The sequence below is a fragment of the Oryctolagus cuniculus genome, chromosome 10 (genome assembly GCF_964237555.1).
Source record: "Oryctolagus cuniculus chromosome 10, mOryCun1.1, whole genome shotgun sequence".
Classification (NCBI taxonomy): domain Eukaryota; kingdom Metazoa; phylum Chordata; class Mammalia; order Lagomorpha; family Leporidae; genus Oryctolagus; species Oryctolagus cuniculus.
In genome coordinates, this window is record NC_091441.1 from 29,081,952 (window position 1) to 29,109,662 (window position 27,711).

A 27,711-nucleotide genomic window follows, 5' to 3' on the forward strand; every position below is an offset into this window, starting at 1 on the left:
GCGCTAGGGGCTCTCTCCTTGCCCTGGCCCCTGTAGCTGTCCCCAGGCTAGCCTGCAGCTCAGCTTCTAGAGCCTTCCACCTGTGATCGCTGAGGATCCTTCCGTGCCGGGCACTGTGCAGCCACCAGGACACAGCAAGGAAAAGAGCAGAGCGGTTCCTGCCCCCCCAGAGCCCAGGGGAGGGGACAGCGACAGCAGGTCCCCCAGTGTGTCACTCCACACCATGCGGTCAGGGGGTGACGTTCTGTTCCCTCCTCACTGCCAGCGCCTGAAAGACAAAGCTGTGTCTGTTTCCTGTCTGCAGCCTGTGGCCGCGGGCACACAGTGGACACTCAGTGAGCGCCAGCTGGGTGACTGAACGTTTGTGGCGACAGGTGCTGCGGGAGCTCAGAGTTGGGGTCACAGCAGGCGTCCTGGGGAGCAGGAGTATGCATCACCCTGGCAAAAGGGAGGAGGGAGGGGGAGTGAGCTCCAGACTAGGGTGGGCGAGTCTGTCCTTCCAGGGGGCAGCGGCAGGTTCAGCCTGGCTGGAGGGCAGGGGAGGGAACAGGGGGCGTGATACGGCAGTGCCAGCTCTCTCCTGCCCGGGAGACAAGGTGGCATCCGCAAGGCTGGGCCTCTGGGGCCGGTCCAAAGCCCAGATCACTCATGGCAGAGCTGCCACTGAGCCGCAGTATGGGCGGAGGAGGCCAAGTAGAACCCAGGCCTGCTTCACACGTGGGGTGAGTGCGAATGGAAGCGGCTCACACAGGCTCACTCGAGCCTCTCCCCAGGCCCCAGCTCAGCTGCAAGGCACCCGGAGGCCAAGCTCCTACTGACGATGGAATCGGTCTAAGCCCCTGTCTCCCAGCTTTCTCTGTGGAAACACCCTACTCCTGTGTTGGCCGCGTGGTGGCTCTCGGCACCCAGGTCCCACAGGAACCGATTAGCCGGGGAGTACGGCAAGGACATTACTCAGTTAAACACAGTCCAATGAGTTCCCTTCCTGCGGGGACACTGCCACCTGTCCGGTGCCAGAGAGCTTTAGGGCTGGTGGGGAGGTGTGTAGAGGCCAAGCAGCTCAGGACTGAGCGCCGTGGGGTACCTGCGGGCAAGGCTGCTCTTACCACAGTGATTGGAGGAAGCGTCCCCATAGCCTGCTGGCCTCCTTGACTGCCCCCCACCCCAGGTGTCTGTCCACCACGGGGGCCGGCGGGGACCTGTGGAGCTGGCAGCCGTGGTCTAAAACTCTTGCCCCGTCCTGGCCCTTCTCTGAAGAAACAATATCTCGAAGCCAAGGCCAAAGGCTGATGTCCCCAACTCCCCCGTGCCTGGAGGTACGTGGTGGACAGGCCTCTCCCTGCCCGTTACCATCCACTCTCCCAGGACATTCCGGCCCGCCAGGAGCATGCCCAATGTGCAAATCCCTCAGGTAATGCGGGAATTCGTCACCAGGGGAGCGTGCGCGATCCAGGAATGGGAACCCGATCAGGGCCTGGAGCTGGAGAGAAGCGGCTGGGGCGGGCCAGGCAGGCTCAAGTTGCAGTGCGGGAGAGGACTGGCAGGGCCGGGGTGGGGGTGGGGGTGGGGGTGGGGGGGCAGCAGCAATTCCCTCCTGCTCTCAGGGAAGAGACGGCGGGCCATGAACCAGGTGGGCGAGATGAGGGCGGCCACGGGCCCTCGAGTGCACCTGCTTTCTGAGCGTCACTGTGGATGCAGCCGCTGGACTCAGGTGGTGACAGTCTGGATGATCCGCCCTACTACGGTTACCCTGGTTCAGAGAGACGCGCGGGCTAGGGAGTGCCTCCTGAACTCCATAATCCTACTGCCACAGCTCCCAGTGATCATTCGACTTTACCTGGACTGGCAACCCAATCTGTATCTCAACTGTTCTTACAAGTACAAGTGAGGAGGAGAGAGGGCTTCCCCCAGCCCAGAGTCTCCATGGACAGTCCCGGGCTTCCAGGAGCCACACCAGGCCTCTGCCACCTCTCCCTGTGGCCACCCGTCCACCTGCTGTCACCCACAGCAGAACAGCAGGTATTCATGAGACGAAAGGGTCCTGGGCTCAGTCCTAGGGCGCACAGCAACACCCACTACACACGCACAGGTGTGAAAGCATGGCCGGCCAGCGAGTGCGCAGGAACACCTGAGCTCTCGGGGGAGAAGGGATACTGAACAAGAAAGCACCAAGGAGCAAGGCAACCCTGGACGGCCCCGGACGCCCCACGGTGTCAGCAGCAGACCCTCCCCGCCCCTCCTCTGTGCCTCTGCTCAAATCCTTCTCAATCCCGGCCACAACCACCTGCACAGTCACCGAGATCCACGGGGCTGGGCTCGGAGGAGGAGGGGGAGGAGGCGGGTGGGGAGGAGGAGGAAAGTCCACAGCAAGTTCACGGCGGCTCAGACGCGGGGAGGTCAAAGCTCGGAGCCAGATTCAGACCGAGAGCCAGCCCTCTTTGCGTGAAAATAGAAAGAGGCTGGTTGAGCCAAAAGCCCCTATAAAATTATATTGGTCCACGGTAACCATGGAGCTCTCACACAAACACACACAAAGCCGGCCGCTCAGCCCTTGCCCCCCGACGGACCGCCCTTCCCTCTTCTATAATTAATCGGGCGAGGGAGGAGCGCGGGGCTGGGCCGGCTGTGGCCAGCCCCGCAGTCTCTTCTCCAGGCGACGGCCCGCTTACCTGGAGCATGTTGAGGAGCAGGCTCCGGAACTTGGTCCCCTCCACCATGAACAGCGCCATCTTGTCGCAGAGCTTGGCGGCCGTGAAGGCGAAGCTGCGGTCGGACACGGCCTTCTGGTAGATGGTCCGCACGATCTCGCCCAGCATCTCCTCCGAGTTGGTGGAGTTCTGCGCCTCCTCCATGAAGGACGTGAGCTTGGCGTCCACGTCGCTGCTGTTGTTGCGCATGCTGTTCAGAATCTCGGTCAGCTTGTCCATCTTGTTCTGCTGGGGGCTGGGCGTCTCCACCGCCACTTCATCCTGGGGGGGGGGCGGGGAGAGACAGACCCTGTGTGAGTGCCACTGAGGCTTTGGCAGGGGCGTGGCTGCCACCTGCAGGGAGAAGGACCCGGTCCTACCTTCTTGGGCTCGATGCCTGCTCTCTTCGGGGAGGCTTACCTGCACCCAAGACCCGCGCGCCTGAAGGTGCTTGGCTTTTACTGGCCCCTCTGACAGCCCAGGCAGACAAGTCTCAGGAGTTGCAGCTCCCACCCAAGATCCTCTTTTGCACTAGTCCTTTCTGTTTGTCTACCTGTCCATCAAATGACTTGGTCTCCAAGTGATTTAACAGGGCTTATAAAAGATGAAATAATGGGGCTGCCCGATCTTGGACTATGGCTTCCAAAACTGAGAACAGACACACAAGCCCTGTCTTCTATCGGTTGGCATTTCAGTTAAGGTAATGACAAGCTGACTCACGCAGTAAGCCCAGGTTGAACCTGGGGTCCTCTCCCTTGCCCTCCAGCCCCCTCAGATCCAATCACTGTGTCCAGACCAGCCGGAGCCCCGCATTGGGCCGGTCAGACACAACTCTCCACCCACACAGACGTCTGCTACTTTGCCTGCTTCTCAAAAGGATGAATGGAAGTTACTCTCCTTGATGGAAATCTCATTTAGGGCGGCACTGGCTTCTACCTGGTCCCAGAGTTTACCCTTTTTTTGAGAGGTGGCAGCCAGCAGGTGACCAGCCCGAGCCTAAGACCATGTCCTTCTGGTCCAGAGTGCAGGAGGTCTCACCCGAGGGGAGTTTTTGAGGCTACATGGGCATTGATCTGCCTCATCTGTTCCAGGCCCTGTGCCCTAGGGTGGGACTAACAATCTGTGCATAGAACAACCACCCAGGGGGTCCTTCATGCATCGTATCCCATTTTGTCTTCGCAGCCTCTTTGCAAGGTGGGTCATATGCCCATTGAACAGATGAGTAAACTAGGGCTCAGAGAGGCCAGGTGACTTGCCCGAGGTCGCTCGGCCACTGAAGGCAGAGCAAGGACTGAACCTGGTTTGCCGCCCTCTAGAGCCCTGGCTGTCTGCACGCTGCTGCTGGGCAGAGCTCCAGAGAACCTGGGGAGGGGTCCTTCTCCCTGGCCCTCCGCAGGGACGCTCTTTCCACATTTGGGATATAGGGAAGCTTTCTGCTAGGACCTCACAGGGGCTTGTACCTTAGGGAGATGGGGTAGGCATGGGGGGGCTGGGGGTGGGGGTGGGTGGAGCACACCAGGGAGAGAAGGCAGGGGTCAGGGCTGGGGCACAGCAGGTCAAGCTGCCACCTGCAGTGCCGGCATCCCATATGGGCGTTGGTTAGAGTCCCAGCTGTTCCACTTCCGATCCAGCTCCCTGCTGATGGCCTGGGAAGGGCAGCAGAAGATGGCCCACGTGCTTGGGACCCTGCCATCCATGTGGGAGACCCCGAAGAAGGTCTTGGCTCCCGGCTTTGGCCTGGCCCCCCCATGGCCTTTGCGGCCACTTGGGGAGTGAACCAGGGGACAGATGATCTGTCTCCCTCTATCACTATGACTTTCAAATAAATAAATTAAAAATAAATTAAAAATACGAAGAGAAGGCAGCAGCAGCAGGGGCTGGAGGAGAAGCCCAGAGCGGGGAGGCTCTGCAGAAGTCATGGAAGGAAGACCCCGCTGGTCCTGCCCGCTGTGCGCATGGTGGGGCAGGTGGGTCCCTCCCCAGGTGACCTTAGCCGCAAAGCGCTGGGGTGAGCACGTGGACTTAATGCTATGCGTGACAAACGTCCATTCCCTTTCTGCAGCCCTGGGACGTCTCCTGCCACCCCGGCTCCTGGCACTGCAGCCAGGCCTAGGGCAGGCTGCGGGAGAGGAAGGCGGGGATGGCAGGCTGCAGCCCCCTTTCTCACTCTGCCCAACTCACCTTCGCGCTCCCCCTGGCAGGGACCACAGGCTGGGCAGCACTCACCTCGGGGCAGGCAACGGCCCGCTGATTTCACCACCAGGCCCTTGAGCTCCCTCAGGGCACCATCTGACCCCGAAACTGCTCCCCGTCTCCCTCCCATCACCCCCAGACTTGGGCCTCTTCCTCCCCTCCTGTCTCCTGGGGCCTGGAACCAAGGGTGTACCTTGGGCCAGGCGGTGAGGAGCAGAATGTGCTAGAAGCATTCATGCACAAAGCCACGGTGCATGGCGTGTTGGGTCCATGCAGACCCTGAAGCCCCTACTTAGGTCCATGCAGCCGGCCAGACCCTCCGACCCACGGGGCTGGGCCCGAGCCCCATGCCCAAGCGCCTACCTCTCGGCCATCCTCCCCGCCGCGGGAGACAACAGAAACGTAATTACCGGTACCTTTTCCTTCAGCCTCCGCCGCAGCCTGTCTTTGGAAGACTGGAGCAGGGTGACTCTGGGCCGCTCCCCGCTGCGCTCGGCAAGAGCGCTGTCTTTCCGCCGGCTCTCGGCCTCTGGGCCCCCTGGCTGCTGGGCAGGCAGGCCCCCGGGGGCCGTGGGGGCCGGGCCGTCCGGGCTGCGGGGAGGCTCGGGGTCTCCCAGGCTGTCCTCGAGTCTGGGGCTCTCGATGGCCACGGTGTCTTTGGCATTGCGGTGGGTGCCCGCCTCCCCCTTGTCTCCTGGTGGGTGCTTCATGTTGCTGTGGTGCCAGCGCCGGTTCTGGCTGTAGCCGTGGTGCGTGGGCCTCCCTGAGGGGTGGGGCACCGAGCCCCCCTGGTAGGATTTCTGGTGGTCCCTGTTGTGTTTGGTGCTGCCAGGCTGGTGGTCACCGTGCTGCTGGGGCTTGTTCCCTCCTGGCGGTCTCTGCTGCCGTCTGCAACCCAAGGGGAAAGACAGATGGGGGTCACTCGGTGAGCCGCTCAGGGTCCATGCGTCCCAACACTAGGACAGGAAGTCATCGCCTTCTCCCCGTGTTCACACTTCCAACAGACACTGACCCTCCTGTGCGCCATGCCCTGTCACAGGGCCTTGGGGATACGGCCAAGGGGAGCCAGGGAGACGACTTACATCCTTGCCATCCTTCACCTAAAAGCAATGCTCTATTCACTTATTAGAATATGCATGGATACACGTACACATGGAGCAAAATTGCAAACCTCCAACAGGGTAGGCAGTGAACACTCTTGCTCTGTCCAGGCACCAACGCCACCCTCGGGGAACAGCTGCTGCCAAATGCGTGAACCTTCCAGACCCCCGCCGGGCACGGTCTAGCAGAGATACAGACCCAGAGCTGCTTCCCAGGACTGCCCTGTTAGCGACCCGTTGCCCATGATGCTTTTTCCAAAAGTTGTGTCACAACTATTTCTGTTTGTTTTTCGCAGGGTGACACTGTCAGCCCAAACCCACTAATTAAATATGCTATCTGAAGTTGTTATGGGTGGAAACACGTGCCCCCTTCCTCGACAACAAACACCATAGGCTGGAGCCTGGACTTCCGGTGCCTCAGCACCTCATTTGGAGATCGGACCTTCAAAGGGGTGACTGAGTGAGGCCTTAGGGAGGGCCCCAATTCAACAGAGCTCACAGTTCATTTTAAGATTGTATTTATTTATTTGAGAGGCAGAGTTACAGACAGAGAGATGGAGAGACAGAGAGAAAGGTCTTCCCATGCTCCGCTTCACTCCCCGAATGGCCACGACAGTAGGAGCCAGGCTGATCTGAAGCCAGGAGCCTCCTCTGGGTCTCCCAAGCGGATGCAGGGGCCCAAGCACTTAGGCCATCCTCTACTGCTTTCCCAGGCCATACACAGACAGCAGGATTGGAAGACAAGCAGCTGGGACACGAACTGGCACCCATGCGGGATGCTGACCCCACAGGCGGAGGCTTAGCCTACTATGCCACAGCGCTGGCCCCCAGAACTTACAATTATATCTGTGGCAATCTACCCAAAGGACATTAGCCAAAGTGTGCACAAGGATTTAGGCACAAAGATCGTTGCATCAAAACCGAATGTCGAGTAATTAGGGATGTGGCAAAAATCGCCCTCTTGTTCCCGGAAGTATGGTGTCATCTTTTAAGGCAGGTATTTATACACAGAGAACAATCTGGACAGATACACACTAAATGCTAACTGTGGTTATCTCTGGGAGGTGAGATGTGGACTTTTCTTCTTTTTATTTGTGCTTTTCTATATGGAAGTGATTTTATTATTATTTTTTTTTTTTCAGAGAGGGAGTGAGCTTCCATCAGCTGGTTCACTCCCCAGATGCCTTCAATGGCCAGTGCTGGGACTTGGTCGGAGCTGTCCTGACTCTGTCTCCCTCTGTCTCCTTCCCACTTCCACAGTCTCCTGCCAATGGCCTTTTTACAGAGTGGCCAAGGTGCTTAGCAGTCTGCGTTTATTTGAGTCATTTCAGACTCAGCATAAAAATCCCCCTGAAGGTCCGGGTGCACAGAATGGACACTGCTGACCGGGGAGCCCAGGGTGGCTCCTGCCTGTCTTGCAGGCTGCACCTGGCTGGGTTCTGAAGTCGTTCCTGGGCCCCTCCCCTCACCAGCAGGCCCACTAGCACCAGCCCCCGATGGCAGAGTAGGGCTGCACTGGCAGACAGGGGCCATGAGGCAGGTTCCATCCAGGGCTTCAATCACCAGCCAGGCTCCTGCTTCCCAGCCCCAACCCCAGACAGCAAGGCCGGAAGGCGCAGCCCTCATTCGGAGGAGCGCGAACGAGCCCACCGCTGGGAGAGCACACGGGCAGAAAACTCCCCAGGGCGCCACGCGCCTGCGCCTTTTGCGGAATCCTCTCTCCTTTAATTTTTCAATGACTTGCAACTAATTGGCCCTTTCCCCTCCACTCTCTTTGTTCTCTGATTGTGAGCTATTTTGTCAGCACACGGAGGAATCTTGGAAACTCCCTGGCAGATAGCGCCCGATTCGCACAACTCTCGTCATCCTTATTTAGAATTGTTGTGGTGCCTGCGGCTGCAGCTCAAGGAAGGCCCACGGAGCCCTTCCCAGCATCCGTCCTGACGCTGTCCGGCTTCCCCCTTGCCCTGTGCGGGGTTTCCCTCTCTCTGCCCAGCACCACTCCCCTCCCAAGAGGAGATGACTTCTGTCCGTCTGGAGCAGGGAGGAAGTCGTTTCTACCCGGCTGGGGGTCAAGGGCTCGGGCAGAACTCAGGTCTTGCAGAGCTCTGGCTCTTTGTTCCTGGAAGTTTAGCAGGACCTGGAATTCCACGCCTGCCTGAGTCAGAAGACCTCGGAGCCGGCCAGGCCTGGCCACACGGCAGAGACCATGAATGTGCCAGGCCACTGGGCGCTAGGGAGGGTCTCAGCTCACTCTGGCTGGTGCAGCTCCTCTGCGTTCATGGAGAAGCTGGGGGCCCACCTTCAAGGGTGCCCTCCAGACTGGGTGGCGAGACTACTGGGGTCACAACGGCAAATGGCAGATGGGGTCGGCCGGTGACCGTGGGAGGGCAGGAAGGCCCAGACACCATGGAGGCCAAGGGCACTGAGCCTCTCTCCCTGCTCCCCCCTCCTCTCTCCTGCACCAGGCCTTGATTAGCTGTCAGGCGAGCGCTGGCTGGGACTGACTTCTGGGCGCAGGGGAAGCCGATGGAGGCTGCGTGAGGTGAAGTGGCACAGTGGAGGGCCTCCATGCCCAGCCTGTCCACTTTAACCACGCCCACAGCAGCCCCTCCTGCCTCTCTGCCATTCACCTTGGGACCCAGCCCCTGGGGCTGAATCACCAGCACATCTTTCGCTGTAGCTGAGTCCACTGGAGCAGGCCTGTGGCTGGGCCTCTCCGGACAGACAATGGACCCCAGGCTTCTTCCCTCTGGCCACTCACAAATATTCACCAACAGTTGTGGGTGGAGCTGGCCCAAACTGGTTCCACATTCTGCTGTGTGTACTGGCCCTGGGCTGCACAGAGACATCCGCTCAGGGGCCAGTGGCTGCTCCTGGAGAAAGCTGTGGGCGCGGGTTTGGCGGGGCCGCGCATGGGCCACTTCTGCTCCCGGCAGCAGGGCAGGGAGGCTGTGTTCGGCCTCCCACACAGGGGCGGAGAGCCAGGCTGGGAGATCCGCTGGATACCCGGTTTGGCAGCATTGCGAGCAGAGGGGGCAAAGCCCACATCGCCGCCCGCTGACTGCCTGCTCCCAGCCCCGCCCCCAGGGAAGTCACAGGGCAGTGGCTTCTGGGATGAGAGTCCTATTCCGCTCGTAACACACCACCGGCCGGCAGCACCTGCCCTACGGAAGGAATGCTGGGTGGCTTTTTTTTTTTTTTAAGGCTGGAAATTGTTCATTTATGTTTTTCCCATCATTCATTTAGTTCATTCTTTCTCCTTTGGGTTCTGAAATCAGACGTCTTGTTTCACTCCAAGACGTCTCTCTTTTGTTTTGTTTTGTTGTGTAAGTTCTCGGAGCAGCACAGCTGCATTTTGGGCGGTGGGTGCAGGGAGAAGAACTCGCAATTCTGTGTGAAAGAATGATTTTACCAGCAGCCCACACGGAGACAAACCTCCCTCTGTTCATTTTTTATTTCACAATCGTTCCCAACTTGATATTCTGAGGCTGCTGCCTGATGATGGCTCCCTCGCTGTCCGCTGCTTTACCACATAATTTGTAGGTCCGCTTAGACATTTCTGAGAGCAAAATTCCTAGGGCGAGTGGTTTCCAAGCTATGCACGGGCTCCTATTTCTTGCCTGCAGGAAAAGTGATGGCTGCATATGACCAGGCGGGGCGGCTCCACTCCTGGCCACCTACACATACCCTGCAAGGGGTCCTTCCTTCCCACCCCGGTGCTGGGGGACAAAGCAAGAGTGGAGGGGAGAGGTTCAGGAGCCCAGGGCTTCTCCACTGCTCGGGGGCTGCACATGGGGCTTGCAAACAAAGGAGGCTCCACACCGGCCACGGTATGTAGCACATTGCGGCAGTTCACAAGGAAGAGTACCTGGGGACCTTTGTCCTACTTACAGGTGCAATCAAGGGGGCCCACGACAATGCTTATGAACCCAGGGACGAGGGCACAGAGGCCTGGACTAGCTGAGCACCTGCTTCACACTGCAGGCAGTGCCAGATGACGGAGGCTGTAGAGTGGGGGTCGGGCAGGCCCCCCACTCACAGTCTTGCCTGGTCTGGGTGACTTCACATCTCTGTGCCTCTTCCCGGCTGGGCCAGTCCCCACCTTGTGGGTGGCTGTGAGGACGGTACGAGTGACGGCAATGACACTTTCACGGTTCAGAGGGGTTGCTTTGTTCCGCACCGGCTGCCCAGCTAGTTGATGGCACAGCTTGCACTGGCGCTGAGCTCCAAGTCCGTCTGCAGTGCGACAGGACTGTGTGTCACGGCCACTAGTCTGAGGTCGCAGGGAGCCAGGGGGCGTTACTACAAAGCCCAGGCAGCTGAATCGCCCCATCAGTGCCAGGCTCGCCAAACCCTTCACCATCAGCGCCACTCGTGGCGGTCACAGCAGCATCACGCCAGCTGCTGCGGGGCCTGCCCTCTGTGCAGAGCCCTCCCCAGCAGGCATGAGGAACACCCCCTCGCTGAGGTTCAGCCAAGCTGCAGGCTCTTCCCCTCCAACACAGTATGTGGCTCTTTTTTTTTTTTTTTTTTGCTCGCGTTGTGGGTAGGAAACATTTCCAGCCTGAAGTCTCTGCCAGTCTGGGCAGAAGTTCACGGAAGAAGTTCCGATTTGCATTGCAAGGACCAGCAGCTGGGAAACCAGAACAGGGTCCTGGTGCAAGGGATGGTCCAGAGTAGGAATGGCCGCGCCTGGCCGGGCCTCTGCATCCTGTGCGTGGAGAAATGAAACCTCCTGGGCCACGAGACATAGGAATGAATGCTTGCATGCGTGAATGAATGAATGAGGCTGGAGGTTAGTCAGAGGTGTCCTTGGGTCCAGCTCTGGAACACCGGGGTGGGGAGCTGTGCACGTGACCGGAGCCATCCGGCTGTCCCCCAGGAGCCTCCCAGCTCTCGCCTCACCCCTCTTGCAGGCTCAGTGTGTGCAGGAGCCTGTGTCCCGGATCGCAGCTCTCCATAGCCCTCGCACGGTTAGTCCAGACCTGCCCCCGTCACACCCCAACCTCTGCCCCCGACTGCCCGCCCGTGCGCCCCTCTTGCCGGCAGCCATTTCCTTCAGAGGAGACCGAACCTTCTGCACATCTCCCTCGGGGCCTGGCAGGGGCTGCAGCCACGCCTCTGAGACCCAGGGCCGCTGCCCTCCTGGAGCCTAGGGTCTGTTTGGAGAGACAGATGCTAACCCGTTAGCTACAGGAAGCTTGCTGCATCAGCACTAGTTCCAGCAGCTCAGGGCCTTGTGCTACGCTGGAGGCCTGGAGGCAGGACCGGCTGTGAAACGTGTGGAAGCCGTGCTCAAAAATGATGGAGAGTTCCAAGGAAGCCATATCCGAGCCTGAAACCGAGGGTGAGCCTGTGGCAGCCCCAGGCCTCAGCCCTGTGCACAGGCTGCACACCATGAGGTGGGCCTTGTCCAGAACAGGACAGATATCCCAGGGCTGCAGAACAACAGGGACAGAGCTCACAGGCAGGACGCGCCTACAGTGTGCCCAGGACATGGCTCCTTAACCCTGAGAGGCAGCGGCTGCTGCTCAGCCCATTTTACAGAAGGCCATGAGGCACAGAGAGGGAGGTCACTTGCCCAAAGCCACACAGCTTACCAAAGGCAGATCTTGGCTTTGAACGTGGGTAGTTTGGCTCCAGGATGGGTGCCCTCAGCTACCCTGTTTGCCCACGTCAAGGTTTTAGGCCGGTTCCTATGTCCTGAGGGCCCAGGGCCGCCTGTAGCCCCTTGCTGAGCCACCGAGACCCAGCTCTGGAGGACGGGGTGGGAGCTGTGGGGCTGTCCCGTGTTGCTGCAAGGCATGAGTGTGGCCACCGTGTGCAGGAGCAAAGAGGGAGGCCAGGGTGGAGTCCACTGGGGCCAGGGCGTGTCTGGCAGTGATCTGGGGGGAGGGGTCAGATGTCAGCCCCAGCTCCGCCGTGTCTGGGGAAGACCGCAGAGGCCTTGGTGGCCCTCGGGTTCCCATCTGTGCTGGGAACAGTCCTCTCCCCACCCGTCAGCTGGGGCCTGTGGCCTGAGGGTGGAGTTTGGGGCGGCCCCCGGCTTTATGACTGCCGCCCACCTCCATCCTGGGCAGCAGAGGTTGAAGCTGTCTTGGGGATGTTGGGGGGGGGGGCGGCGGGGCACGGCTAGGAGCCTCTGACATGGCTGAGGCATTTCTGGGGCCTCCTCCTGCCTCCCCTTGCCTAGCACCAATTTTCTGGGTGGCTTTGGCAAACTGCCCAACACGTGGTGCCTCAGTGTTCCCGCCTGCAGAATGGGCGTCCCTAGGGTGGCTTCCCACCTTCTCTGGGACCACGCCTGGCTTGCCAGGCTGCTCTGAGCTGTCACCGCCCTGAAGCCCGAGAGCCATGGGGAACAAAGACACACTACAGACACAAAGTCTCATTTTGTTCCAGGGTGAATCAGGCATTCCAAGAATCCTCGGCCTCAGAGGGTCTGAGGCGGCTGTGATGTCATGGGAAGAGCACGCGGCTGCCCCGGGGGGCTGTCAGGCTCGCCAGGAACCCGGAGAGTGCTTCCAGGGAAGGCCTCGCCCTTCCGCTCCGCCGGCCGGCCCTGCCGCTTCCAGGTTGGCCTGCGGATCCTCATTGCAGCCCGCGGGCGGATCCGGGCTTCCCCTGAGCTACAGTCAAGTTCATGGGATGGACTCTGGAGCCAGCTCCTCAGAGCTCAGTCCTGACCTTGCACTGTGCTACTCTGGGGAAGCTCCTTCACCTCTCCTGGCCTCAGCTGCTTCGTCTGTGAACTGAGGGCACAGAGGAAACCCACCTCGCGGGGCTCTGTGAGCTTCCAAGGAGTTAAAATAAGTGCCAAGTGAGCGCCTGCTGTCCTGACGTCACATGTGGGTTCTCCAAGCAAAACAGCAAGAGCCCTGCAGCTCATGCAGGAAGTGACCACACTGCGCACCCACAGGACGGCGGGAGAACCAAGGCTGTTTCCAGTGTTGAGTCAAGGAGAAATCCCAGGCTGTTCTAATTCTGGCCTCCCGTGGATAAGCTCTGGACATGGTTACCCACCGAGACTCCTCTCAACAAGCACCCCCCAACACTACCCTGAAGGAAGCTGCTGCTCAGGGGCTTCCCCCAAGTTGGGAGGCTCCGTTCTGTGACTTGATTTACCCACAGCTGCTGGAGGCAGAGCCTGGCTCCCTGGGGACGGCTGGAGCGTGGTCCCCTACGGGTGGCCCTGGTGCCTGGCCAGTGGGCTGCCGTTGGCTCTATGCCCTGCTCTGACTCTGCAAGGAATTGGCTTCTGAGCAACCCCGGACTCTCTCCCTCACTGCCACCAAGTCCACATGTGGCACAGCTCTCAGGACAGGGGAGGACAAAGGGAAGCAGTCGGAGGACACGACCCCCCCAAAGCCGTTTCAAGCCCCAGGTGTGACAACCACAGAGCCTTCCTGAGACAGGCAGGTGATGAAAGTGGCCCACGAGTGGAGGCTCGGAGATGCGGCCTGGGTTCGCCCAGTGGAGGGACTTTCTCAGGGTAGGGGGGTGGCCCAAAGGGAGGGGGCTGCCTGGGAATGCAGTGAGCGTCCTGTCACTGGAGGTGTCCAGCAGGGAGCCTTGGCCACTCCCTCCCCTTCCCCACCCATTCTGCAGGCAGCACCTGGTCCCAGCGCCCTCCCCAGGGTCGTCATCTGGACGCAGTGACAGTGTGGGAATTGGACACACCTGGGCTCACAGCTGGCTCTGCTGGACAAGGGGCCCGACCTCTCTGCCTGACCAATGCAAGGGCTCTGCTGACAGCGACACATGGTGCGGCGGAGGGTGAGGCGGAGCCTGGCCTGCCCTCGCTCCAGCCGTCCCCAGGGAGCCAGGCTCTGCCTCCAGCAGCCCACACTGCCCTCCATCTCTGGGGCCTGCTGCTGTCATCCCCACTTTCGGGGCTGGAGAAAAGGTGAGCTGGAGGGGGATCCACAAACAGCACAGGTGCCCTGAGGCTTAGTAAGCGACACTGGATTTGTCATCATTGATGATACCTTGCTTACTCTCTTATTCCTCCCTGTCCTGCCCCGTCCAGCCTGGACATGAGTCTTCTTTGTCCAGAGCACCCACACTGCCTACACCATTTGCTGCTAGTCACTCAGCAGCTGCCTTGGTTGTCAGACTGACTGTCGCGGTACCCCAGTGCTCCACTTCCCGTCACCCTTACGTTACTTAAGAGAGGCCCCCACGCAGGAGAGGAGGGACGCTGGCGATTCGGACGTGTCGGGAGAAGCTGCAAAGTTTTTCCTTTATGCGAAGAGGTGGAAGCTCTTGACTAATGAGGAGAGAAAACAGTTGCAGGCTACGCAAGAACAAGTGTCTCCATGACATCGCAAGCACCCAACTCCAGAAGTTCTAGGACACAGCCAGAGTGGCTTCATTTTATTATCTCTTAATGTCAGTCTCTTACTGTGCCTGCTTTAGAAATTACACCCCATCACAAGCACCCGTGTAGAGGGAGAGCGCGCCGTCTGTCTGTCTGTCTGGGCATTCTCTGTGGTTATGGGCCTCCATGGTGGGGGGTGGTCTTGGAACCATGCCCCGTGAGTGAAGAGGAACCGCTGTACTCAGATCTCACAAGTTCACTGCGGGGCCCTTACCTGTCAGGGACACACAGGTGCCCACTCACTCCTCCCAGGAGTCCTGGGGACCCTTCACTGTTCTGAGTGGCTGATCTAGGAGTCCACCCGGGACCTGGGTCTGAACCCCGATCCTGCATCTCTGGGGCCCCCTTTACTCTTACTCCGACCCATCTGCACCCTTTCAGGAAGCCTTTAAAGCAAAGTAGGAGTAACTGAGAGATGCAGGGGACAGGGACTTTGATGTCCCATGGGGGACTGGCAGAAATGCCTGCCTTCCCCACCCCCATGCCCCAGCCTGATGACCGAGCCAATCTCTCCTCCCACACTCTCTGAATTAAGGGTTGTACTTCCTGGCCTGGGCGTGAAATTAGGCAGTGACCCCAGGACTCTGAAGCAGTGGGAATCTCTCTAGGAAAATACGCGGGCCACCCTGGCCAGCCTACCAGCCCCAGTGTAGGACCGCCCTTGCCCCCACCATGTCTCTGCTACTGCAGGCCAGCAGGCCCCCCATGCATGCCTTCCTACAGGGGCTGCCCACGTCTTCTAGCCAATAGCAGCCCACTGGGGAGCTTGTTGAGACCAAGAGGTGGGGCCTGAGACACTCAGTCCTGGCTGGCAGCTGTGGCTGCCTATTGCTCCCTCCACCCCAAATGCATTTTAGTCTTCATTCATTGAAAATCACATTTAGGATGGCGCCGCGGCTCACTAGACTAATCCTTCACCTTGCGGCGCCAGCACACCGGGTTCTAGTCCCGATCGGGGCGCCGGATTCTGTCCCGGTTGCCCCTCTTCCAGGCCAGCTCTCTGCTGTGGCCAGGGAGTGCAGTGGAGGATTACCCAAGTGCTTGGGCCCTGCACCCCATGGGAGACCAGGAGAAGCACCTGGCTCCTGCCATCGGATCAGCACGGTGCGCCGGCCGCAGCGCGCCGGCACGGCAGCCATTGGAGGGTGAACCAACGGCAAAGGAAGACCTTTCTCTCTGTCTCTCTCTCTCTCACTGTCCGCTCTGCCTGTCAAAAAAAAAAAAAAAAAAAAAAAAAAAAAAAAAAAAAAAAAAAGAAGAAGAAGAAGAAGAAAGAAAGAAAATCACATTTAATCAAACAGATCGTGCTGGCCTCTTTCTTGAAACCCAGGTAGAATCACACATGGCCTCTTCCTTTGCAACCCTAAATTCAGACATCAAACCCTGGTGCACCTGTCGTGTGTAGGGGCCAAGGCAGCTACAAAGCAGTGCAGCATATGGGTCCCATTCTCAGAATTCTTCGTTTTCTTATTTTATTTTCTTTTTTGAAAGACAGAGTGACATAGAGAGGGAGAAGAGACAGAGAGGGAGAGAGAGCTTCCATCTACTAGTTCGCTCCCTGAGTGACCATAGCCAGGCTAGGCCAGTTTGAAGCCAGGAACCTGCAACTCCCTCCGGGTCTCCCACATGAATGGCAGGGGCCCAAGCACTTGACTTGGGTCACCTTCCACTGCCTTCTCAGCGCACTAGCAGGGAGCTGGATCAGAAGTGGGGCAGCCGGTTCCTGAGCGAGCACTCCAAAGTGGCATGCTGGGGTCACAAGCAGCAGCTTAACTTGCTGCAGCAGAACACTGCCCCCCACTCAGAAATCTTGACATCCAATGGCAGGGCTGCCACGTCTACTCAGGAAACCACAAGCAGCACGAGGCTCGACCTGGTGTCTGGTGACTCTGAGGGCGAGGTCCGGGGAGGCTTCCTGGGGGAGGGGGGCCGATGGAAGGACCCACAGAGCTGGGAGGCATACTCCAGCTAGAGGGGGAGGAGCAGAGACACCTGCAGTGGGGGAGGTGGGGATGAGGGCAGGGAAGAGAGGAATGGGAGTTCTGCAGCTCCCCAGGGGTCAGGGGTCAGGGGTCAGGGGTCAGGGAGTAAGAGTCCACGTTTTGGACTCAGGTCTTCAAACACTCTGTGTGGGAGGAAAAAAGCACAGCCACACCGAGCTTTCTCTGCTCTGCCCACCAGTGTGGCAATGATCATCACTCTGCCATGCACTGACCTAAAACCCGCACGGAAACGCTCCCCTCCTGCCCAGCTCCAGCCTGGCTCTGCTCTCTACCAGATGACAGACCGAGAGAGTGAGGGACTAGCTGGCTCCACCGCTGCCTGTGTGGGCACTGAGCGTCCCCGCAGCCATGGAGCTGGTCACCACACTCTCACTGCAGTCGGTGCACACATTTGGGGAAGAGAAAGAAAGGACGGGGCCTTGGACCTCCTGGGGTAACCCGGAGTCTTTGAGCAGATGAGCAAGCTGTGACCCGGGGACCATGAGCACCCCCAAGGGATGGCCTGGATCCCCGGGGGGCCTCCAGGGGCAGACAGGTGCCAATGGCTGTGGCAGGGACTGGAAAACAGGCAGGCCAGGAGCCGAGAGAGCTGAGCCAAGGGCTTGGTGATGAAGCTGCTCATGGGCCCCTTGGCCTGATGCTGGCCTGGGGAGCATAATCTAGGCTTCCTGGCCAACCCTGGGGGCTCTGGGAAAGGCTCCAGGAGAAGCAGAGATGGCCCTGACACATAGGAAGCAGAGACAGCCTTGGGGACAGCTGCTGGCCGCTCACTCGCCTTGTTCCCTTAGCTGTCCCATCCCGGCCACCCTCCTGGACAGCTTCCTCCTCTTATGACTTCACTACTGACAGGTTTGCTTGTCCCTTAAGGCTGGGAAGGGGAGGAAATGTGAAATGGAGTTATCCGAGTAGGGCCTCCCATGGGCCACACGCTCCAGCCGGGGCGGTAGAATGGTCAAGTCCATGGCGAGGTGTTGCTGGGAGGAAGCGCCACCAGCAGCTTCCGGCACACCACAAGCCCTATCTCAGGCCAGCCACCTTGGGACACAGCATCCCAGCAGATGGTTTCTTGGGTCAGAACCTTCTAGGACTCCAGGGGCCTGTAGCCAGGTGCTAGTGATCTTTCCATAAAACACCCACTCAGATAGGATTCGGCAAGCATCTTCTGGGATACTCACATAGATAACAAGGACTTACCTGCCCTAGCTCGAGGCTTACAGTGGTGGGTTTAAAATGAACCAAAGACTCTCCCTTATGGCAGAAAACCAGCTGGTAAATTTAGAAGGAATGATGGAGTTAGAGAATCATTTGACAGGGCTGGTGTTGTGGCACAGCAGGTTAAGCCACCGCCTGCGACGCTGGCATCCCAATATGGCTGGCTGGCTGCTCTGCTCTGGCTCCCTGCTAATGCACCTGAGAAAGCAGCAGATGGTCCAAGTACCTGGGTCTCTGCCGCCCATGTAGGAGACACAGATGGAGTTCCAGCCTTGGCCATTGTGGTCATCTGGGGAGTAAACCAATGGATAGAACATCTCTTTCCTGCTTTGTCTTGATCTCTCTTTCTTGCTCCCTGTCACTCTTTCAAATAAATCAAAATAAGTCTTTTAAAAAAGTCACGTGGCAATCATCAGCATCATTGTTTCAGGCAAGAATCATCAATGGTGACCAGTGAGAGAAGGCTGAAGGGCAAAGAGAACCTTGGCACCATCTCTAGTGATCTCCCCACAAGGTGCTTCTTCATTACAAAGGGGAAACTCGCAGTACAGAAACTTGGCAGATGCCAGCCTAACCAGGTAATCCAACTTCAGCTTAACCAGGTAATCCAACGTCAGCTTAACCAGGTAATCCAACTGAACCCCCCCGTCCCGAGTCGCAGCACAGCACACACCTCCCGACAGCACGCACTGGGGAGGACACGCGCCCTCACTCGCATGCAGACAGCTCAAATCTAACCCGGACTGAGAGCTCTTCTACAAAAATAACTAGGCACTCCTAGAAAAAGTCAACCTCACAAAACACTGGGGACCTGGCCCAGGTTAAAAGGTACTGAAGAGGCCTGATGATGGCACCCCATGATCTCAGGTCGCCGCAGAGTAGAGATTACAGTACTGGGTGTGCCTTAGCTCTCTGATTTTGATCACTGTGTTGTGGTTATGGAAAAAATGCCTTTGTTTAAAGAAACACACTGGGAAGTGTTTAGCAATAAAAGGGCACCCTGTTGTCAGCCCACTCTCCAGACGGGTTGGAAAAGAACATAGGGAAGAGGACAAAATGTTAATATTTGGGCAATCTGGGTGAAGGGTAGATGGGAATTCTTTACAATCCTTGCAGCTTTTCTGAGTCCAAAATGCTGTCAAAATCTAAAGTTTTAAAGAATGAGTTGGATTTGGTTGAAAGGGGGAGAAGCGGAGAGGGCATTCTAGAAGAAATGCCAGACTCAACAAAGGCTCAGCGGCAAACTGCCTTAAGTTAACTCCTTAGGCACCAGGCAGATCGAACGAAAGACAATAAAACCAGCCAGAGGGGACCCTGGATCACCTGGCAGCAGGGACAGCAGCAGAGACCCCTTGCCACAGGGGTAGCTCACTGCACCTCTGTGTGCGCGGGACCCACCCCCAGAGCCCCGGGGAATGTGGGAACCCTGGGCACTGTCACTCCCCGTGGGCAAGTCAGCCCCCACTCTGGGTGATGCTCCCACAGCCACGCGTCCCAAAAAGCAAGACTGGTTCCCGAGGCTGGGCCTGTGTGGCACTCGTTGTGGGGAGAAGGGTGGATCTTTATTACTCTTATTTTTACAGTTGCAGAAATGGAGGGAGGTTCATGGCCCGCCTCAGCAGAGCCTTTTTTAGACTGGAAAATGCTTCTTGCAATAAATTATCTTGCAAGCACCTTTAGGAACCTAAGAAATACTTTGATATTGTGGGTAGGATAAGATACTGGAGTTATTTTATGTCAAATACAGATGAGATGGATAAGCTACACCAAGGGCACTGCAAGGCTCACGTTTCAGACTATCTTTAAGAATGTTTGCGCACGAAGAAGGTAAAATGTTAACCTTCCCTTACTTATCAAGTGATGCCTTCTTTTCCACTGACTGTAAATGAGCTATGAAAGCAAAAGAGTCTCAAAATAACTCTATAGCTTGTGCACCAGACACCCCCCAAACCATAGGCTAAAGTCTGACTACATAAATGGAAAAAGAAGCAAAAATCAAGAACTGATTTTCATGTCACTTTAAAAAAAATAGAAAGCAGAAATTAGCGGGTGTGTTTTTGTCAACTTCTTGTCTGGTACCTAACTGATGAGCCCAAGAGTGCTCAGGAGTGCTGGCCATCACGTCTGCCCACCCGCACCACAGGTCAAAGGGTAGGTGGGAATTCTCCGCACAGTTCTTGCCACTTTTCTGAGTCTGGAATGTTGTCAAATTCCAAAGCTTTAAAAACTGAGTAGGATTTGGTTAAAAGGGGAGAAGTGGAGAGGGTGTTCTAGGAGCAAGGCCAGATCACCGTGAGCAGGGTGAGACAGACGTCGCTGGGTCACTGCAGCCCGGGCTGGGGACTCCCAGAGGACTCTGATCAGATGTGGGGGGGGGGGGTGCCGTGGGTCCAGGCGCAGCCCCCGGAGGTGCACGCACGTGAAGAATTCCTGCACTCCCGTGTCCCCGGTGAACCAGCCTGCTCTTATCAGCGCCCTTTAATGCATCCTGCCTTTAACCTACTGTCGTCAGGGGTGAAAATTAAATATCTGTGTACTAATGGAAATCACTTAAAAGTGCACAGTGGGCAAAACCGCGAGAGTGGCTCCCGGGGCAGCCAGGGATCAGGTGGCAAAGGGGCTGGGGCTTAGGCGTGCTTCCTGTTGTTTGTTAAGCTCTGATGCTCGCTGGACACTGCGGGCAGGGCTCACGCCATGAACCTCTCAAGACGAGAAGGCATCCCTGGCCTGGGGGTCACAGCCATACTCTGGAGCTGGCTTGGGTTCACACCAGTCACTCCCCAGTTGTGTGGCCCAGGGTCGGGCTCTTGTTATCTGTGCCTCAGTTTCCCTACTTGTGACACGGGGGAATGACGATGACATTAAAGGTTCTTGGTTAAATGAGCCGTGCCTCGGCCCAGTGCCTGGCACAGAGCAGGGGCTGACAAGTGGCTCCTGTGGCTGCCACTGTCATCACCTCACTCGGGCCCAGGAGTAGTGACAAGTCACGACTGCAGCTGGGGACTCTGTCTCCCTAGGTATGAACCAGAGACTGGGGCCCAGGGGCCTCTCTGGATGCCTGAGGTGCCTTTTCCAGCTGACCTCAGGTCTGCAAAGGGGGTGCCCCCTGGGGAGTCTCCAGACCCACTAGATTCTCTGGGGATACTGCTCCCCTCCGCCACGGGCACCCAAGACTCCTCCCATGCTCCCTCCCACATGTCTTGCCCTCAACACTCCCTCCTTTGGGTCACAACTGCTTCAGGGCTTGGGCCAGGGGAATGCTCTGTCTGTACACTTCCCCGTGGTCACCCCAAGGGGCAGGCAGGGGCTCTGCTTCTCTGTGGCTGCCCGGGAATGAAAGTCTGGGTGGGTCCTTGCTGAGGGCCCTGAGCCTGGGCAGTGGTTCTGAGCTGGGGGGAGGGGCGGCGGTCGGGCCTCAGAGGCCTGGGTCCCGGCCATGCTCACCCGCTCTCTGCCCCCAGGAGGGGCACTGAGTGTTGGGGCTGGCCTGGGGAGGAGCTGCCAGTAAAGCCCAGCAAGCCTGTTCCTCCCAGGTGGGAGCCCAAGGCAGGCCTGTGATGTGGCCTGGGCAGGAGGGTAAGTGCTAGGGCTGAAGGGGGGCCAGGGAGGGCCATGGGCCTGGGCTGGGGCCAAGGACGGGGTTCACTCTCCTTTCATTCTAAGCGCCGGGGCACTTTAGGCCCCTGGGGACCCACTGCCTGGCAACAGGCGCCAGAAGCCTGCCACTGGCTCCACTCCAACCTGTGGCTGCCAGCTGCGTGCCACTGGGGCCCAGTTCTCACGATAATTAAAAAAACACCACCAGGCTATTGCATGCACCCTGTCCAAGGCACTGTGCTAGGGACAGATTAGCTTCTTCAGTCATCACAGCTCTGGGGGCTGACAGTGACATCACTAGGCTCATTTCACAGCTCAGCAAACACAGGCACAGAGAAGTTGGGTAACCTGCCCCAGGACACACAGCAAGGCAGTCGGAAGCAGGGGAGGGTCCACACTTTGAAGCATGATGCTCTATTTCTGGGCTTGGCATAGGGGTGAGGGCCATGGAAACATTACAAACATGACACCACAATATTTATACAACCCATCCAGAATTTTTTTTAATGATCTGGCTTTGGCTGCTCCAAGCTTCCAAGAAGCTGACCAGGGAGGAAGGAGAGGTACAAGGAACAGAAGCCACTCCTTCCTCTGCCTCTGGGGACACGGGGAGCTTGGCAGGGCGACAGCCAAGGCCAGAGGCAAGGACCCGCATACCAAGGATGCGCTGGTCAAGGGGTACCACACCTGCACACAGGTGTCCCAGGTACACGAAGGAACAACCAGTCTGACCCTGAAGGCTGCGTGGGATTCCTGGAAGGAGAAGGCCAGTCCAGCAGGGGAGGTGTGGCCTGGTCAGAACAGACACCGGTGCACAGCCCTGGGAGGAGGGGTGCAGGGAGAGCTCCTGGGGTCAGGGCGGGGCCCAGCTGTGGGGGACTCCAGATGCTGATAAAGGAAGGGCAGGAGGCTTGGCTCCGGCTTCGTTCTGGGCCCTTGCTGAGCCCTGGGCCTGGATCCCTGCGCTGGGCTCCTGGGCAGGGCCGGCTGCTGAGAGAGGAGGAGGGGAGCTGTCCCAGCGAGGACCCTGGGGCACTCTGCCTGCATGCAGCCCTGGCTCCTGCCCTGTGACTTGCTGTGTGACCCTGCACATGTTACATTACCTCTCTGCCTCAGTTTCCTTCTCTGTCAGATGCGGGTAAAATAGTTCCTGTCCCAAGAGTGTTGTACTGACAACACACACTGATAGCTGGACCCCTTCAAACACTGGTGCGCTAAGGATTTATTAAATACAGAGGCCAGGCTGTGGTACAGGGGATTAAGCCACCACCGGTGACACTGGCATCTCATGCTGGAGAGTCAGTTGGGTCTCAGCTATTCCACTTCCCATACAGCTCCCCGCTAATGTGCCTGGGAAGGCAGCGGAGGATGGCCCAAGCACTTGGGCCCCTGTCACCTTCATGGGAGACCTGGATGGAGTTCCTGGCTCCTGGCTCCTGGCTTGGACCTGGTCCAGCCCTGGCCATTGCATCCATGTGCGGAGTGAATCAGCAAATAGAAAATCTCTTTTCTCTCTTTCAAATAAAATAAAATACATATTTAGGAAAAAAAAAAAAAAAGAACTTAACAACTACAAAGGCGGGCCTGGGGGACCCCATGGCACATCAGCAGGAAGTTACTGGGTCACGCTGATTGATTTCCTGTCTGGACCAAGATGGTTCAATTCTGCTTTCCAGCAAGGACCGCACTCTGGGTCACGGGAAAGCTGTTCCCAGACTCCAAGTGCAGCGGGCGGTGAGCGAATGGGTCGCTCTGTGTTTTTGGTGGTTTCTTCCTGTTCTGATTCTAGGCAGTAGACAGGGTGGAGTCTTGATGAATGCCAGGGGAAGCGTCAGGGCAGGAGCTGGAGCCCAGGGTATGGTCCAGGCCTGCCGATGCTAAATGAGAGACCTGGGAGAGCCCACTCACTGCAAAGCTAGGAGTGCAGATGAGATGATCTCCCAGGCCTTGAAGTGGACACTGTGGTGCTCAGAGGCCCAGTGTGGACGCTGACCAGGCCCGTTCCCAGCAGAGCTGCAGAAGGAGCCAACTTGCGCCAAGGGCCTCAGAGGTGGGCCACCCCTGGCTTTCCTACACAGGGTGGACGGGGACTCAGGGCAGCTGGGTGACATGGAGCCCTCGGCTGGTCATGGACACAGGGCTGTGAGCATGCAAAGCGGGGTCGGAGGGAGCAGCAAGTTGAGCGATGAGGTTCTGGAAAGTTCACAGCTGACCGCAGCAGCCAGTGAGGGGAGAATCTCACCCCCACCCGAGGCATGAGGCTCCTCACACTCCTGCTGCCCAAGGCTGGCCCAACGTCCGCTTCCCCAGGTGCTGTCTCGCGCAGTGGGCTCGGTGGCTGCGATGGGGCAGCTTCGGGAACGTCCTGACCGGCAAGTGTGGAGGTGAGAGCAGCAGGTCCGGAGCACCCCCTTCTGTATATTTTTCCTTCTCGCCCCCATCTCCCCCTGCAACCCCCACATGCAAAGGCAAGAGGCCAGGAAGTAAATATGCCCCAAAGGGAATCATGCGGTGAACAGGAAACAGCGGGACTCTGCGCCATCCCAAAGTGGCGGCTGGGAGGCGCTTCCCACTCCCTGTGGCCCACACACTCCTGCCCCAAGTGCTCCCCAGGCGGCCAGCCGCAGCTCTGGCTTCCGCTGGCACAGCTGGAGGAGGACAGGGCCCTCAGACCCCAGGCACAGCGCCCAGTAGCCCCCAGGCATGCTGACAGCAGCAGATGGGCCGGCTGCAGAGCGCGGGGAGGCACGGGCACCCCTCCGACCCCCTTCACCCTCCGAATCTCCAAGCTCGTGAACCGCAGCCCCACGGGGCCATGCGGGAAGGGGTGTGGGAGAGAAGCCCACTGTCTGCCCTGACCAGGTCTTGAGTCAGTGTGTCTTGGAAGGAAGAGGAGGAGGTCTGTGCGCTCCCACCCCTGGCGGCTTGCTAATTGCAGGTTTCTATAACACTCCGGGAACCATGGGCCGCTGCCACGGAGCAGCCCGGGGAAACGCTTCGTGGCAGCCGTTCCCAGGAACGCCGCCATCGGAACTGCCAGACCACCCTGGCGTGCCCTTTCCAACTCCCCCACTTCCCATGACATGAGGATCACGCCAGCCCAGTCCTCCCCGAGGCCACTGCTTTTCCCTCCACAAACACTGTGCCCGCCCCGCATCGCAGGCTGGGGCTCTCGGAGAGGACGGCAGACAGCGGGAGCACCTATCCCTACAACAGGGCCGTGGGTAGGAGGACGTCTCCAGTTCCGATCACACCCTATTTTGACTATGGAAATGCAACCACCAGCAAGAACTCTGCAGATTCCAGCCTAGGAACTGGGACAAAAAAGTGGAGGCTCCCTGGACACCTGGTGATGCGGACGCGGTTCAGCTGCCCTGTCCTCACTCTCCACTCCTCTCTCTCCCCACTGTCCACTCACAGCTTCCAGCAGCATCCCTCCAAATGGACCTCCCTCCTCTGCCTCCTCCATGTGTCCTGGGTCTCTGCACCTGCCGTCCCTCTCTTCCAGGTGCCACCTGCACATCTGTAGGCGAGGCACTGCCGCACATGCTGACAGCGTGGCACACTGGGTCCAACTCTAGCTGGCCTTGGAGGCCCTGGGCAGGGGCCTAGCTCCCTGCCTCAGCAGTGTCCTCTGAGGTCAGCCCAGCCTGCCCGCTGTCCCTGAACACCACGCCAGGTAGGTCCCAGCCCTGTCTCTCTCAGTCACTTCCCAGGATGCTCTTCCTCTGCCCTCTGCCCCACTGAAGACAGAGCAAGTCCCACACCTCTCACGCACGCCCCTTGATACACTGGACCCCAGAGACCTTTCTTTCTCTGAAGTCCCAGGCCTGATTGAACAGTCTCTCTCTCACACACATACATGCCACAAGGCACATGTGCACACATGTACTAGTGCACACATAAATGCAGACACATGTAAACACACACATACATACACACCGCAAACATGTAAACATCCATGTCTTGTATGAAGCACATGTTAAACCAACAGATATACCACATATGCAGCAGTGGTCCAGATTATACTGGCTAGTGACATGGTGGCCACCCCAGCTGCTGTGAGCACTCTCTGATGTGCACCCAATGACAACAGCACCTAAGCAACGCGCGACCAGGCAGGCACATGGAAGCACACGCTCCGTGTGACGTGTCTGGGATGTTTTCACCTCCTCTCTTCCATTAGATAGTGAGCGACTCCCAGGGACCACAAACTTCTTCATCATTCATTTGAAAGGGAGAGGGAGAGGGAGAGGGAGAGGGAGAGGGAGAGGGAGAGGGAGGGAGAGACAGAGACAGCCAGACATAGAGACTGAGAGATAGTCAGAGACAGAGATCTCCCCGTGTGTTTCGCAACATGGGGAGCATGGCTGTCGAGGTGTGGCCAGGCCTTCTGCAGCCCCCACATCAGACACTCCCCCAGGGAGCGGGAGCTCTGACCACACAGGCCCGGTCTGTCTCAGTAGGCCCACTAGCAGGGCGGCAGGAGCTGCAAGTAGCCTCAGAGTGGTGACTTCCCACAGTCCACTGTAAGATGGGGACACCCTGTGCTCACTGGTGGTTGGGGAAGATCTGTGATCATCCAGACCAGGGGCTGGCAAACCCAGGCACCACCTGTTCTTGTAAGTAAAGTTTTATTGGAACACTGTCACCCTCTTTCATTCACGGATGGTCAATGGCAGCTTTCGTGTCACAATGGCAGAGCTGAGCAGCTGCCACGGAGCCCCTGGGGCCTGCACAGCCTCTAAGATGCACGACCCGGCCCTGTGCAGGACAAACCTGCTGACCCCTAACCCAGACAGAAGGCCCAGCATGGCAGGTGGCCCTCAGCCAGTGGCTTTACTCATTTCCATAACTGGAACACAAAGGGACTGTGGGGACAGGGACAGTCCCATTTCTGGCCCCAATCTGATGAGAACAAAAGAAATCATATTGGTGGTTAGCTTCTGTATTAAGACTTTGAAGAACCGACATCCATCCACACACCTGCTCACTCATCAGAACCAAACCACGCCCTTGCGAGGCCCCGAGGGGAGTCGGGTGGACAATGGGGAGTCGCTGGTGGCGGCGTGCTTTGTCCAGAGTTCTCCAGCCACAAGCAGATCAATGGAGTCGTGCTGGCATAGAGGGCAGGAGCTGGGCACAGGAACAGGCACCTCCGCATTCCCCAGAGACTCCCAGTGGCCTCTCCCAATGCCCAAGAAAGTCCCTGGATGAACTGCCCACAATTCCAGCTCTATCCTGCACTCTCAGCAGCGTCCCCCTCAGGCTGGGGAGGGGGGAGCTGTGCAGTTCTTGGGGGTCCTGGTGGCCCAGAGTGGGCCTGCAGCTCTGGGCGAGGGCACAGCAGCAGGCGGCCCTTGTGGGCCTGGGATGCCCAGCAGGGTGGGCTCAGTGGCCCACTCCCAGCCACAGCTCCAAGAGGCTGACTTCTCCCAAGCCCCTACAGGGCCGTACCCTGCTCAGTGTGCACCCCCCCAACACACACACACACTCCGCAGTTCCTCACTCTGCCCTCCTCTCCCAGCCACCCTGGGCCTGGCTGGCTGGGGCCCCGGGGGGAGGCTCCACAAGACAGGGCCACGCAACAGGATTTTTTGAGACGATGAATGTTCCAAGGCGGTTGCCATTGGCTACACGTGGCCAGGGTGGCTGATGAACTGAAGTCTTACTGATTTCAATGAACCTCGGTTGGCACAGGTGCCTGTGGCCACTGCGTCCCACAGCCCACCCATTGGCACAAGAGAGGGCATTGTTACTTCACCCTGATGACTCCAGAGACACAGCCCTGGAAGGACTTGTCTCAGAGATGCCTTCAGAATGGAAGGGAAGGGCATTGGGGTGGGCTGGGTGTGGTACCCTACAGACTCCTCTTGCACCTGCTGCCGCTGCCCTCGGCTGAGGGGTGCCTCACTGTGTCTGCTCAGGGGCTTCTCCGCTCTCTGAACCCTTCAAGATCTGGGCTCCTTTCTCAGGCAGCACTACCCTCACCTAGACAGGCAGACGGCTCCAGACCACCCCCACCCTGGGGTGAGGAACAGACGCATGGCCCCCTGGGAAAGGCCAGTGCTCCAGGACCTTGTAGAAAGAACATGGCCAGGCACGTGAGCTCTGGGAGGCCCTGCGTGAGTCACGGAGCCTCTGTCCGTCTCCCCTGCCACAGCAGGAAGGGACACTGCACTTGTCCTAGCTGCTGCCTGGCCTGCCACAGGGACACCGTGAGCAAGGATAGGCAGACATCTTGATTTGGGTGCTTAGTATGTGACCCCACCCAAGCAAGCCTCTCCTGTTTGTGTCTGACAGGTTTCAGCTCCTCCATACACTTCCAATAAAAGTCTAATGTTTTATAGTTACTGGGAACATAGCATTCAAGGGGAAATGAGTGTAGGTGTGACTGTGTATGCGTATCTTGGAGAAGTCCCTCTTCCTGGAGCCACCTGCTGGACCCTGGGGTCCAGGTATTTTCCAAAGCTCAGGCAATCCCAGCCTCTGGCTTCACAGCTTTCCAGGGAAGGGCACGGTCTAAGTGGTGCTCC

At 58.3% G+C, this 27,711-nt stretch overlaps 1 protein-coding gene across 9 annotated transcripts in view; it reads right to left on the reverse strand.

Annotated features, from left to right (window-relative positions):
• CTIF (cap binding complex dependent translation initiation factor) overlaps positions 1-27,711 on the reverse strand; it is a 301,086-nt gene that overhangs the window by 87,904 nt on the left and 185,471 nt on the right. For 8 of the 9 annotated variants that reach the window (XM_017344168.3, XM_051851238.2, XM_070050194.1 and 5 more), the window contains 2 exons: positions 5,291-5,768; positions 2,670-2,969 (listed from right to left, as the gene is read on the reverse strand). In XM_017344168.3, the coding sequence (XP_017199657.2) occupies positions 2,670-2,969; positions 5,291-5,768 (778 nt within the window). The remainder of the gene's footprint in view (positions 1-2,669; positions 2,970-5,290; positions 5,769-27,711) is intronic. The other variant, XM_017344167.3, reaches the window with a different exon arrangement.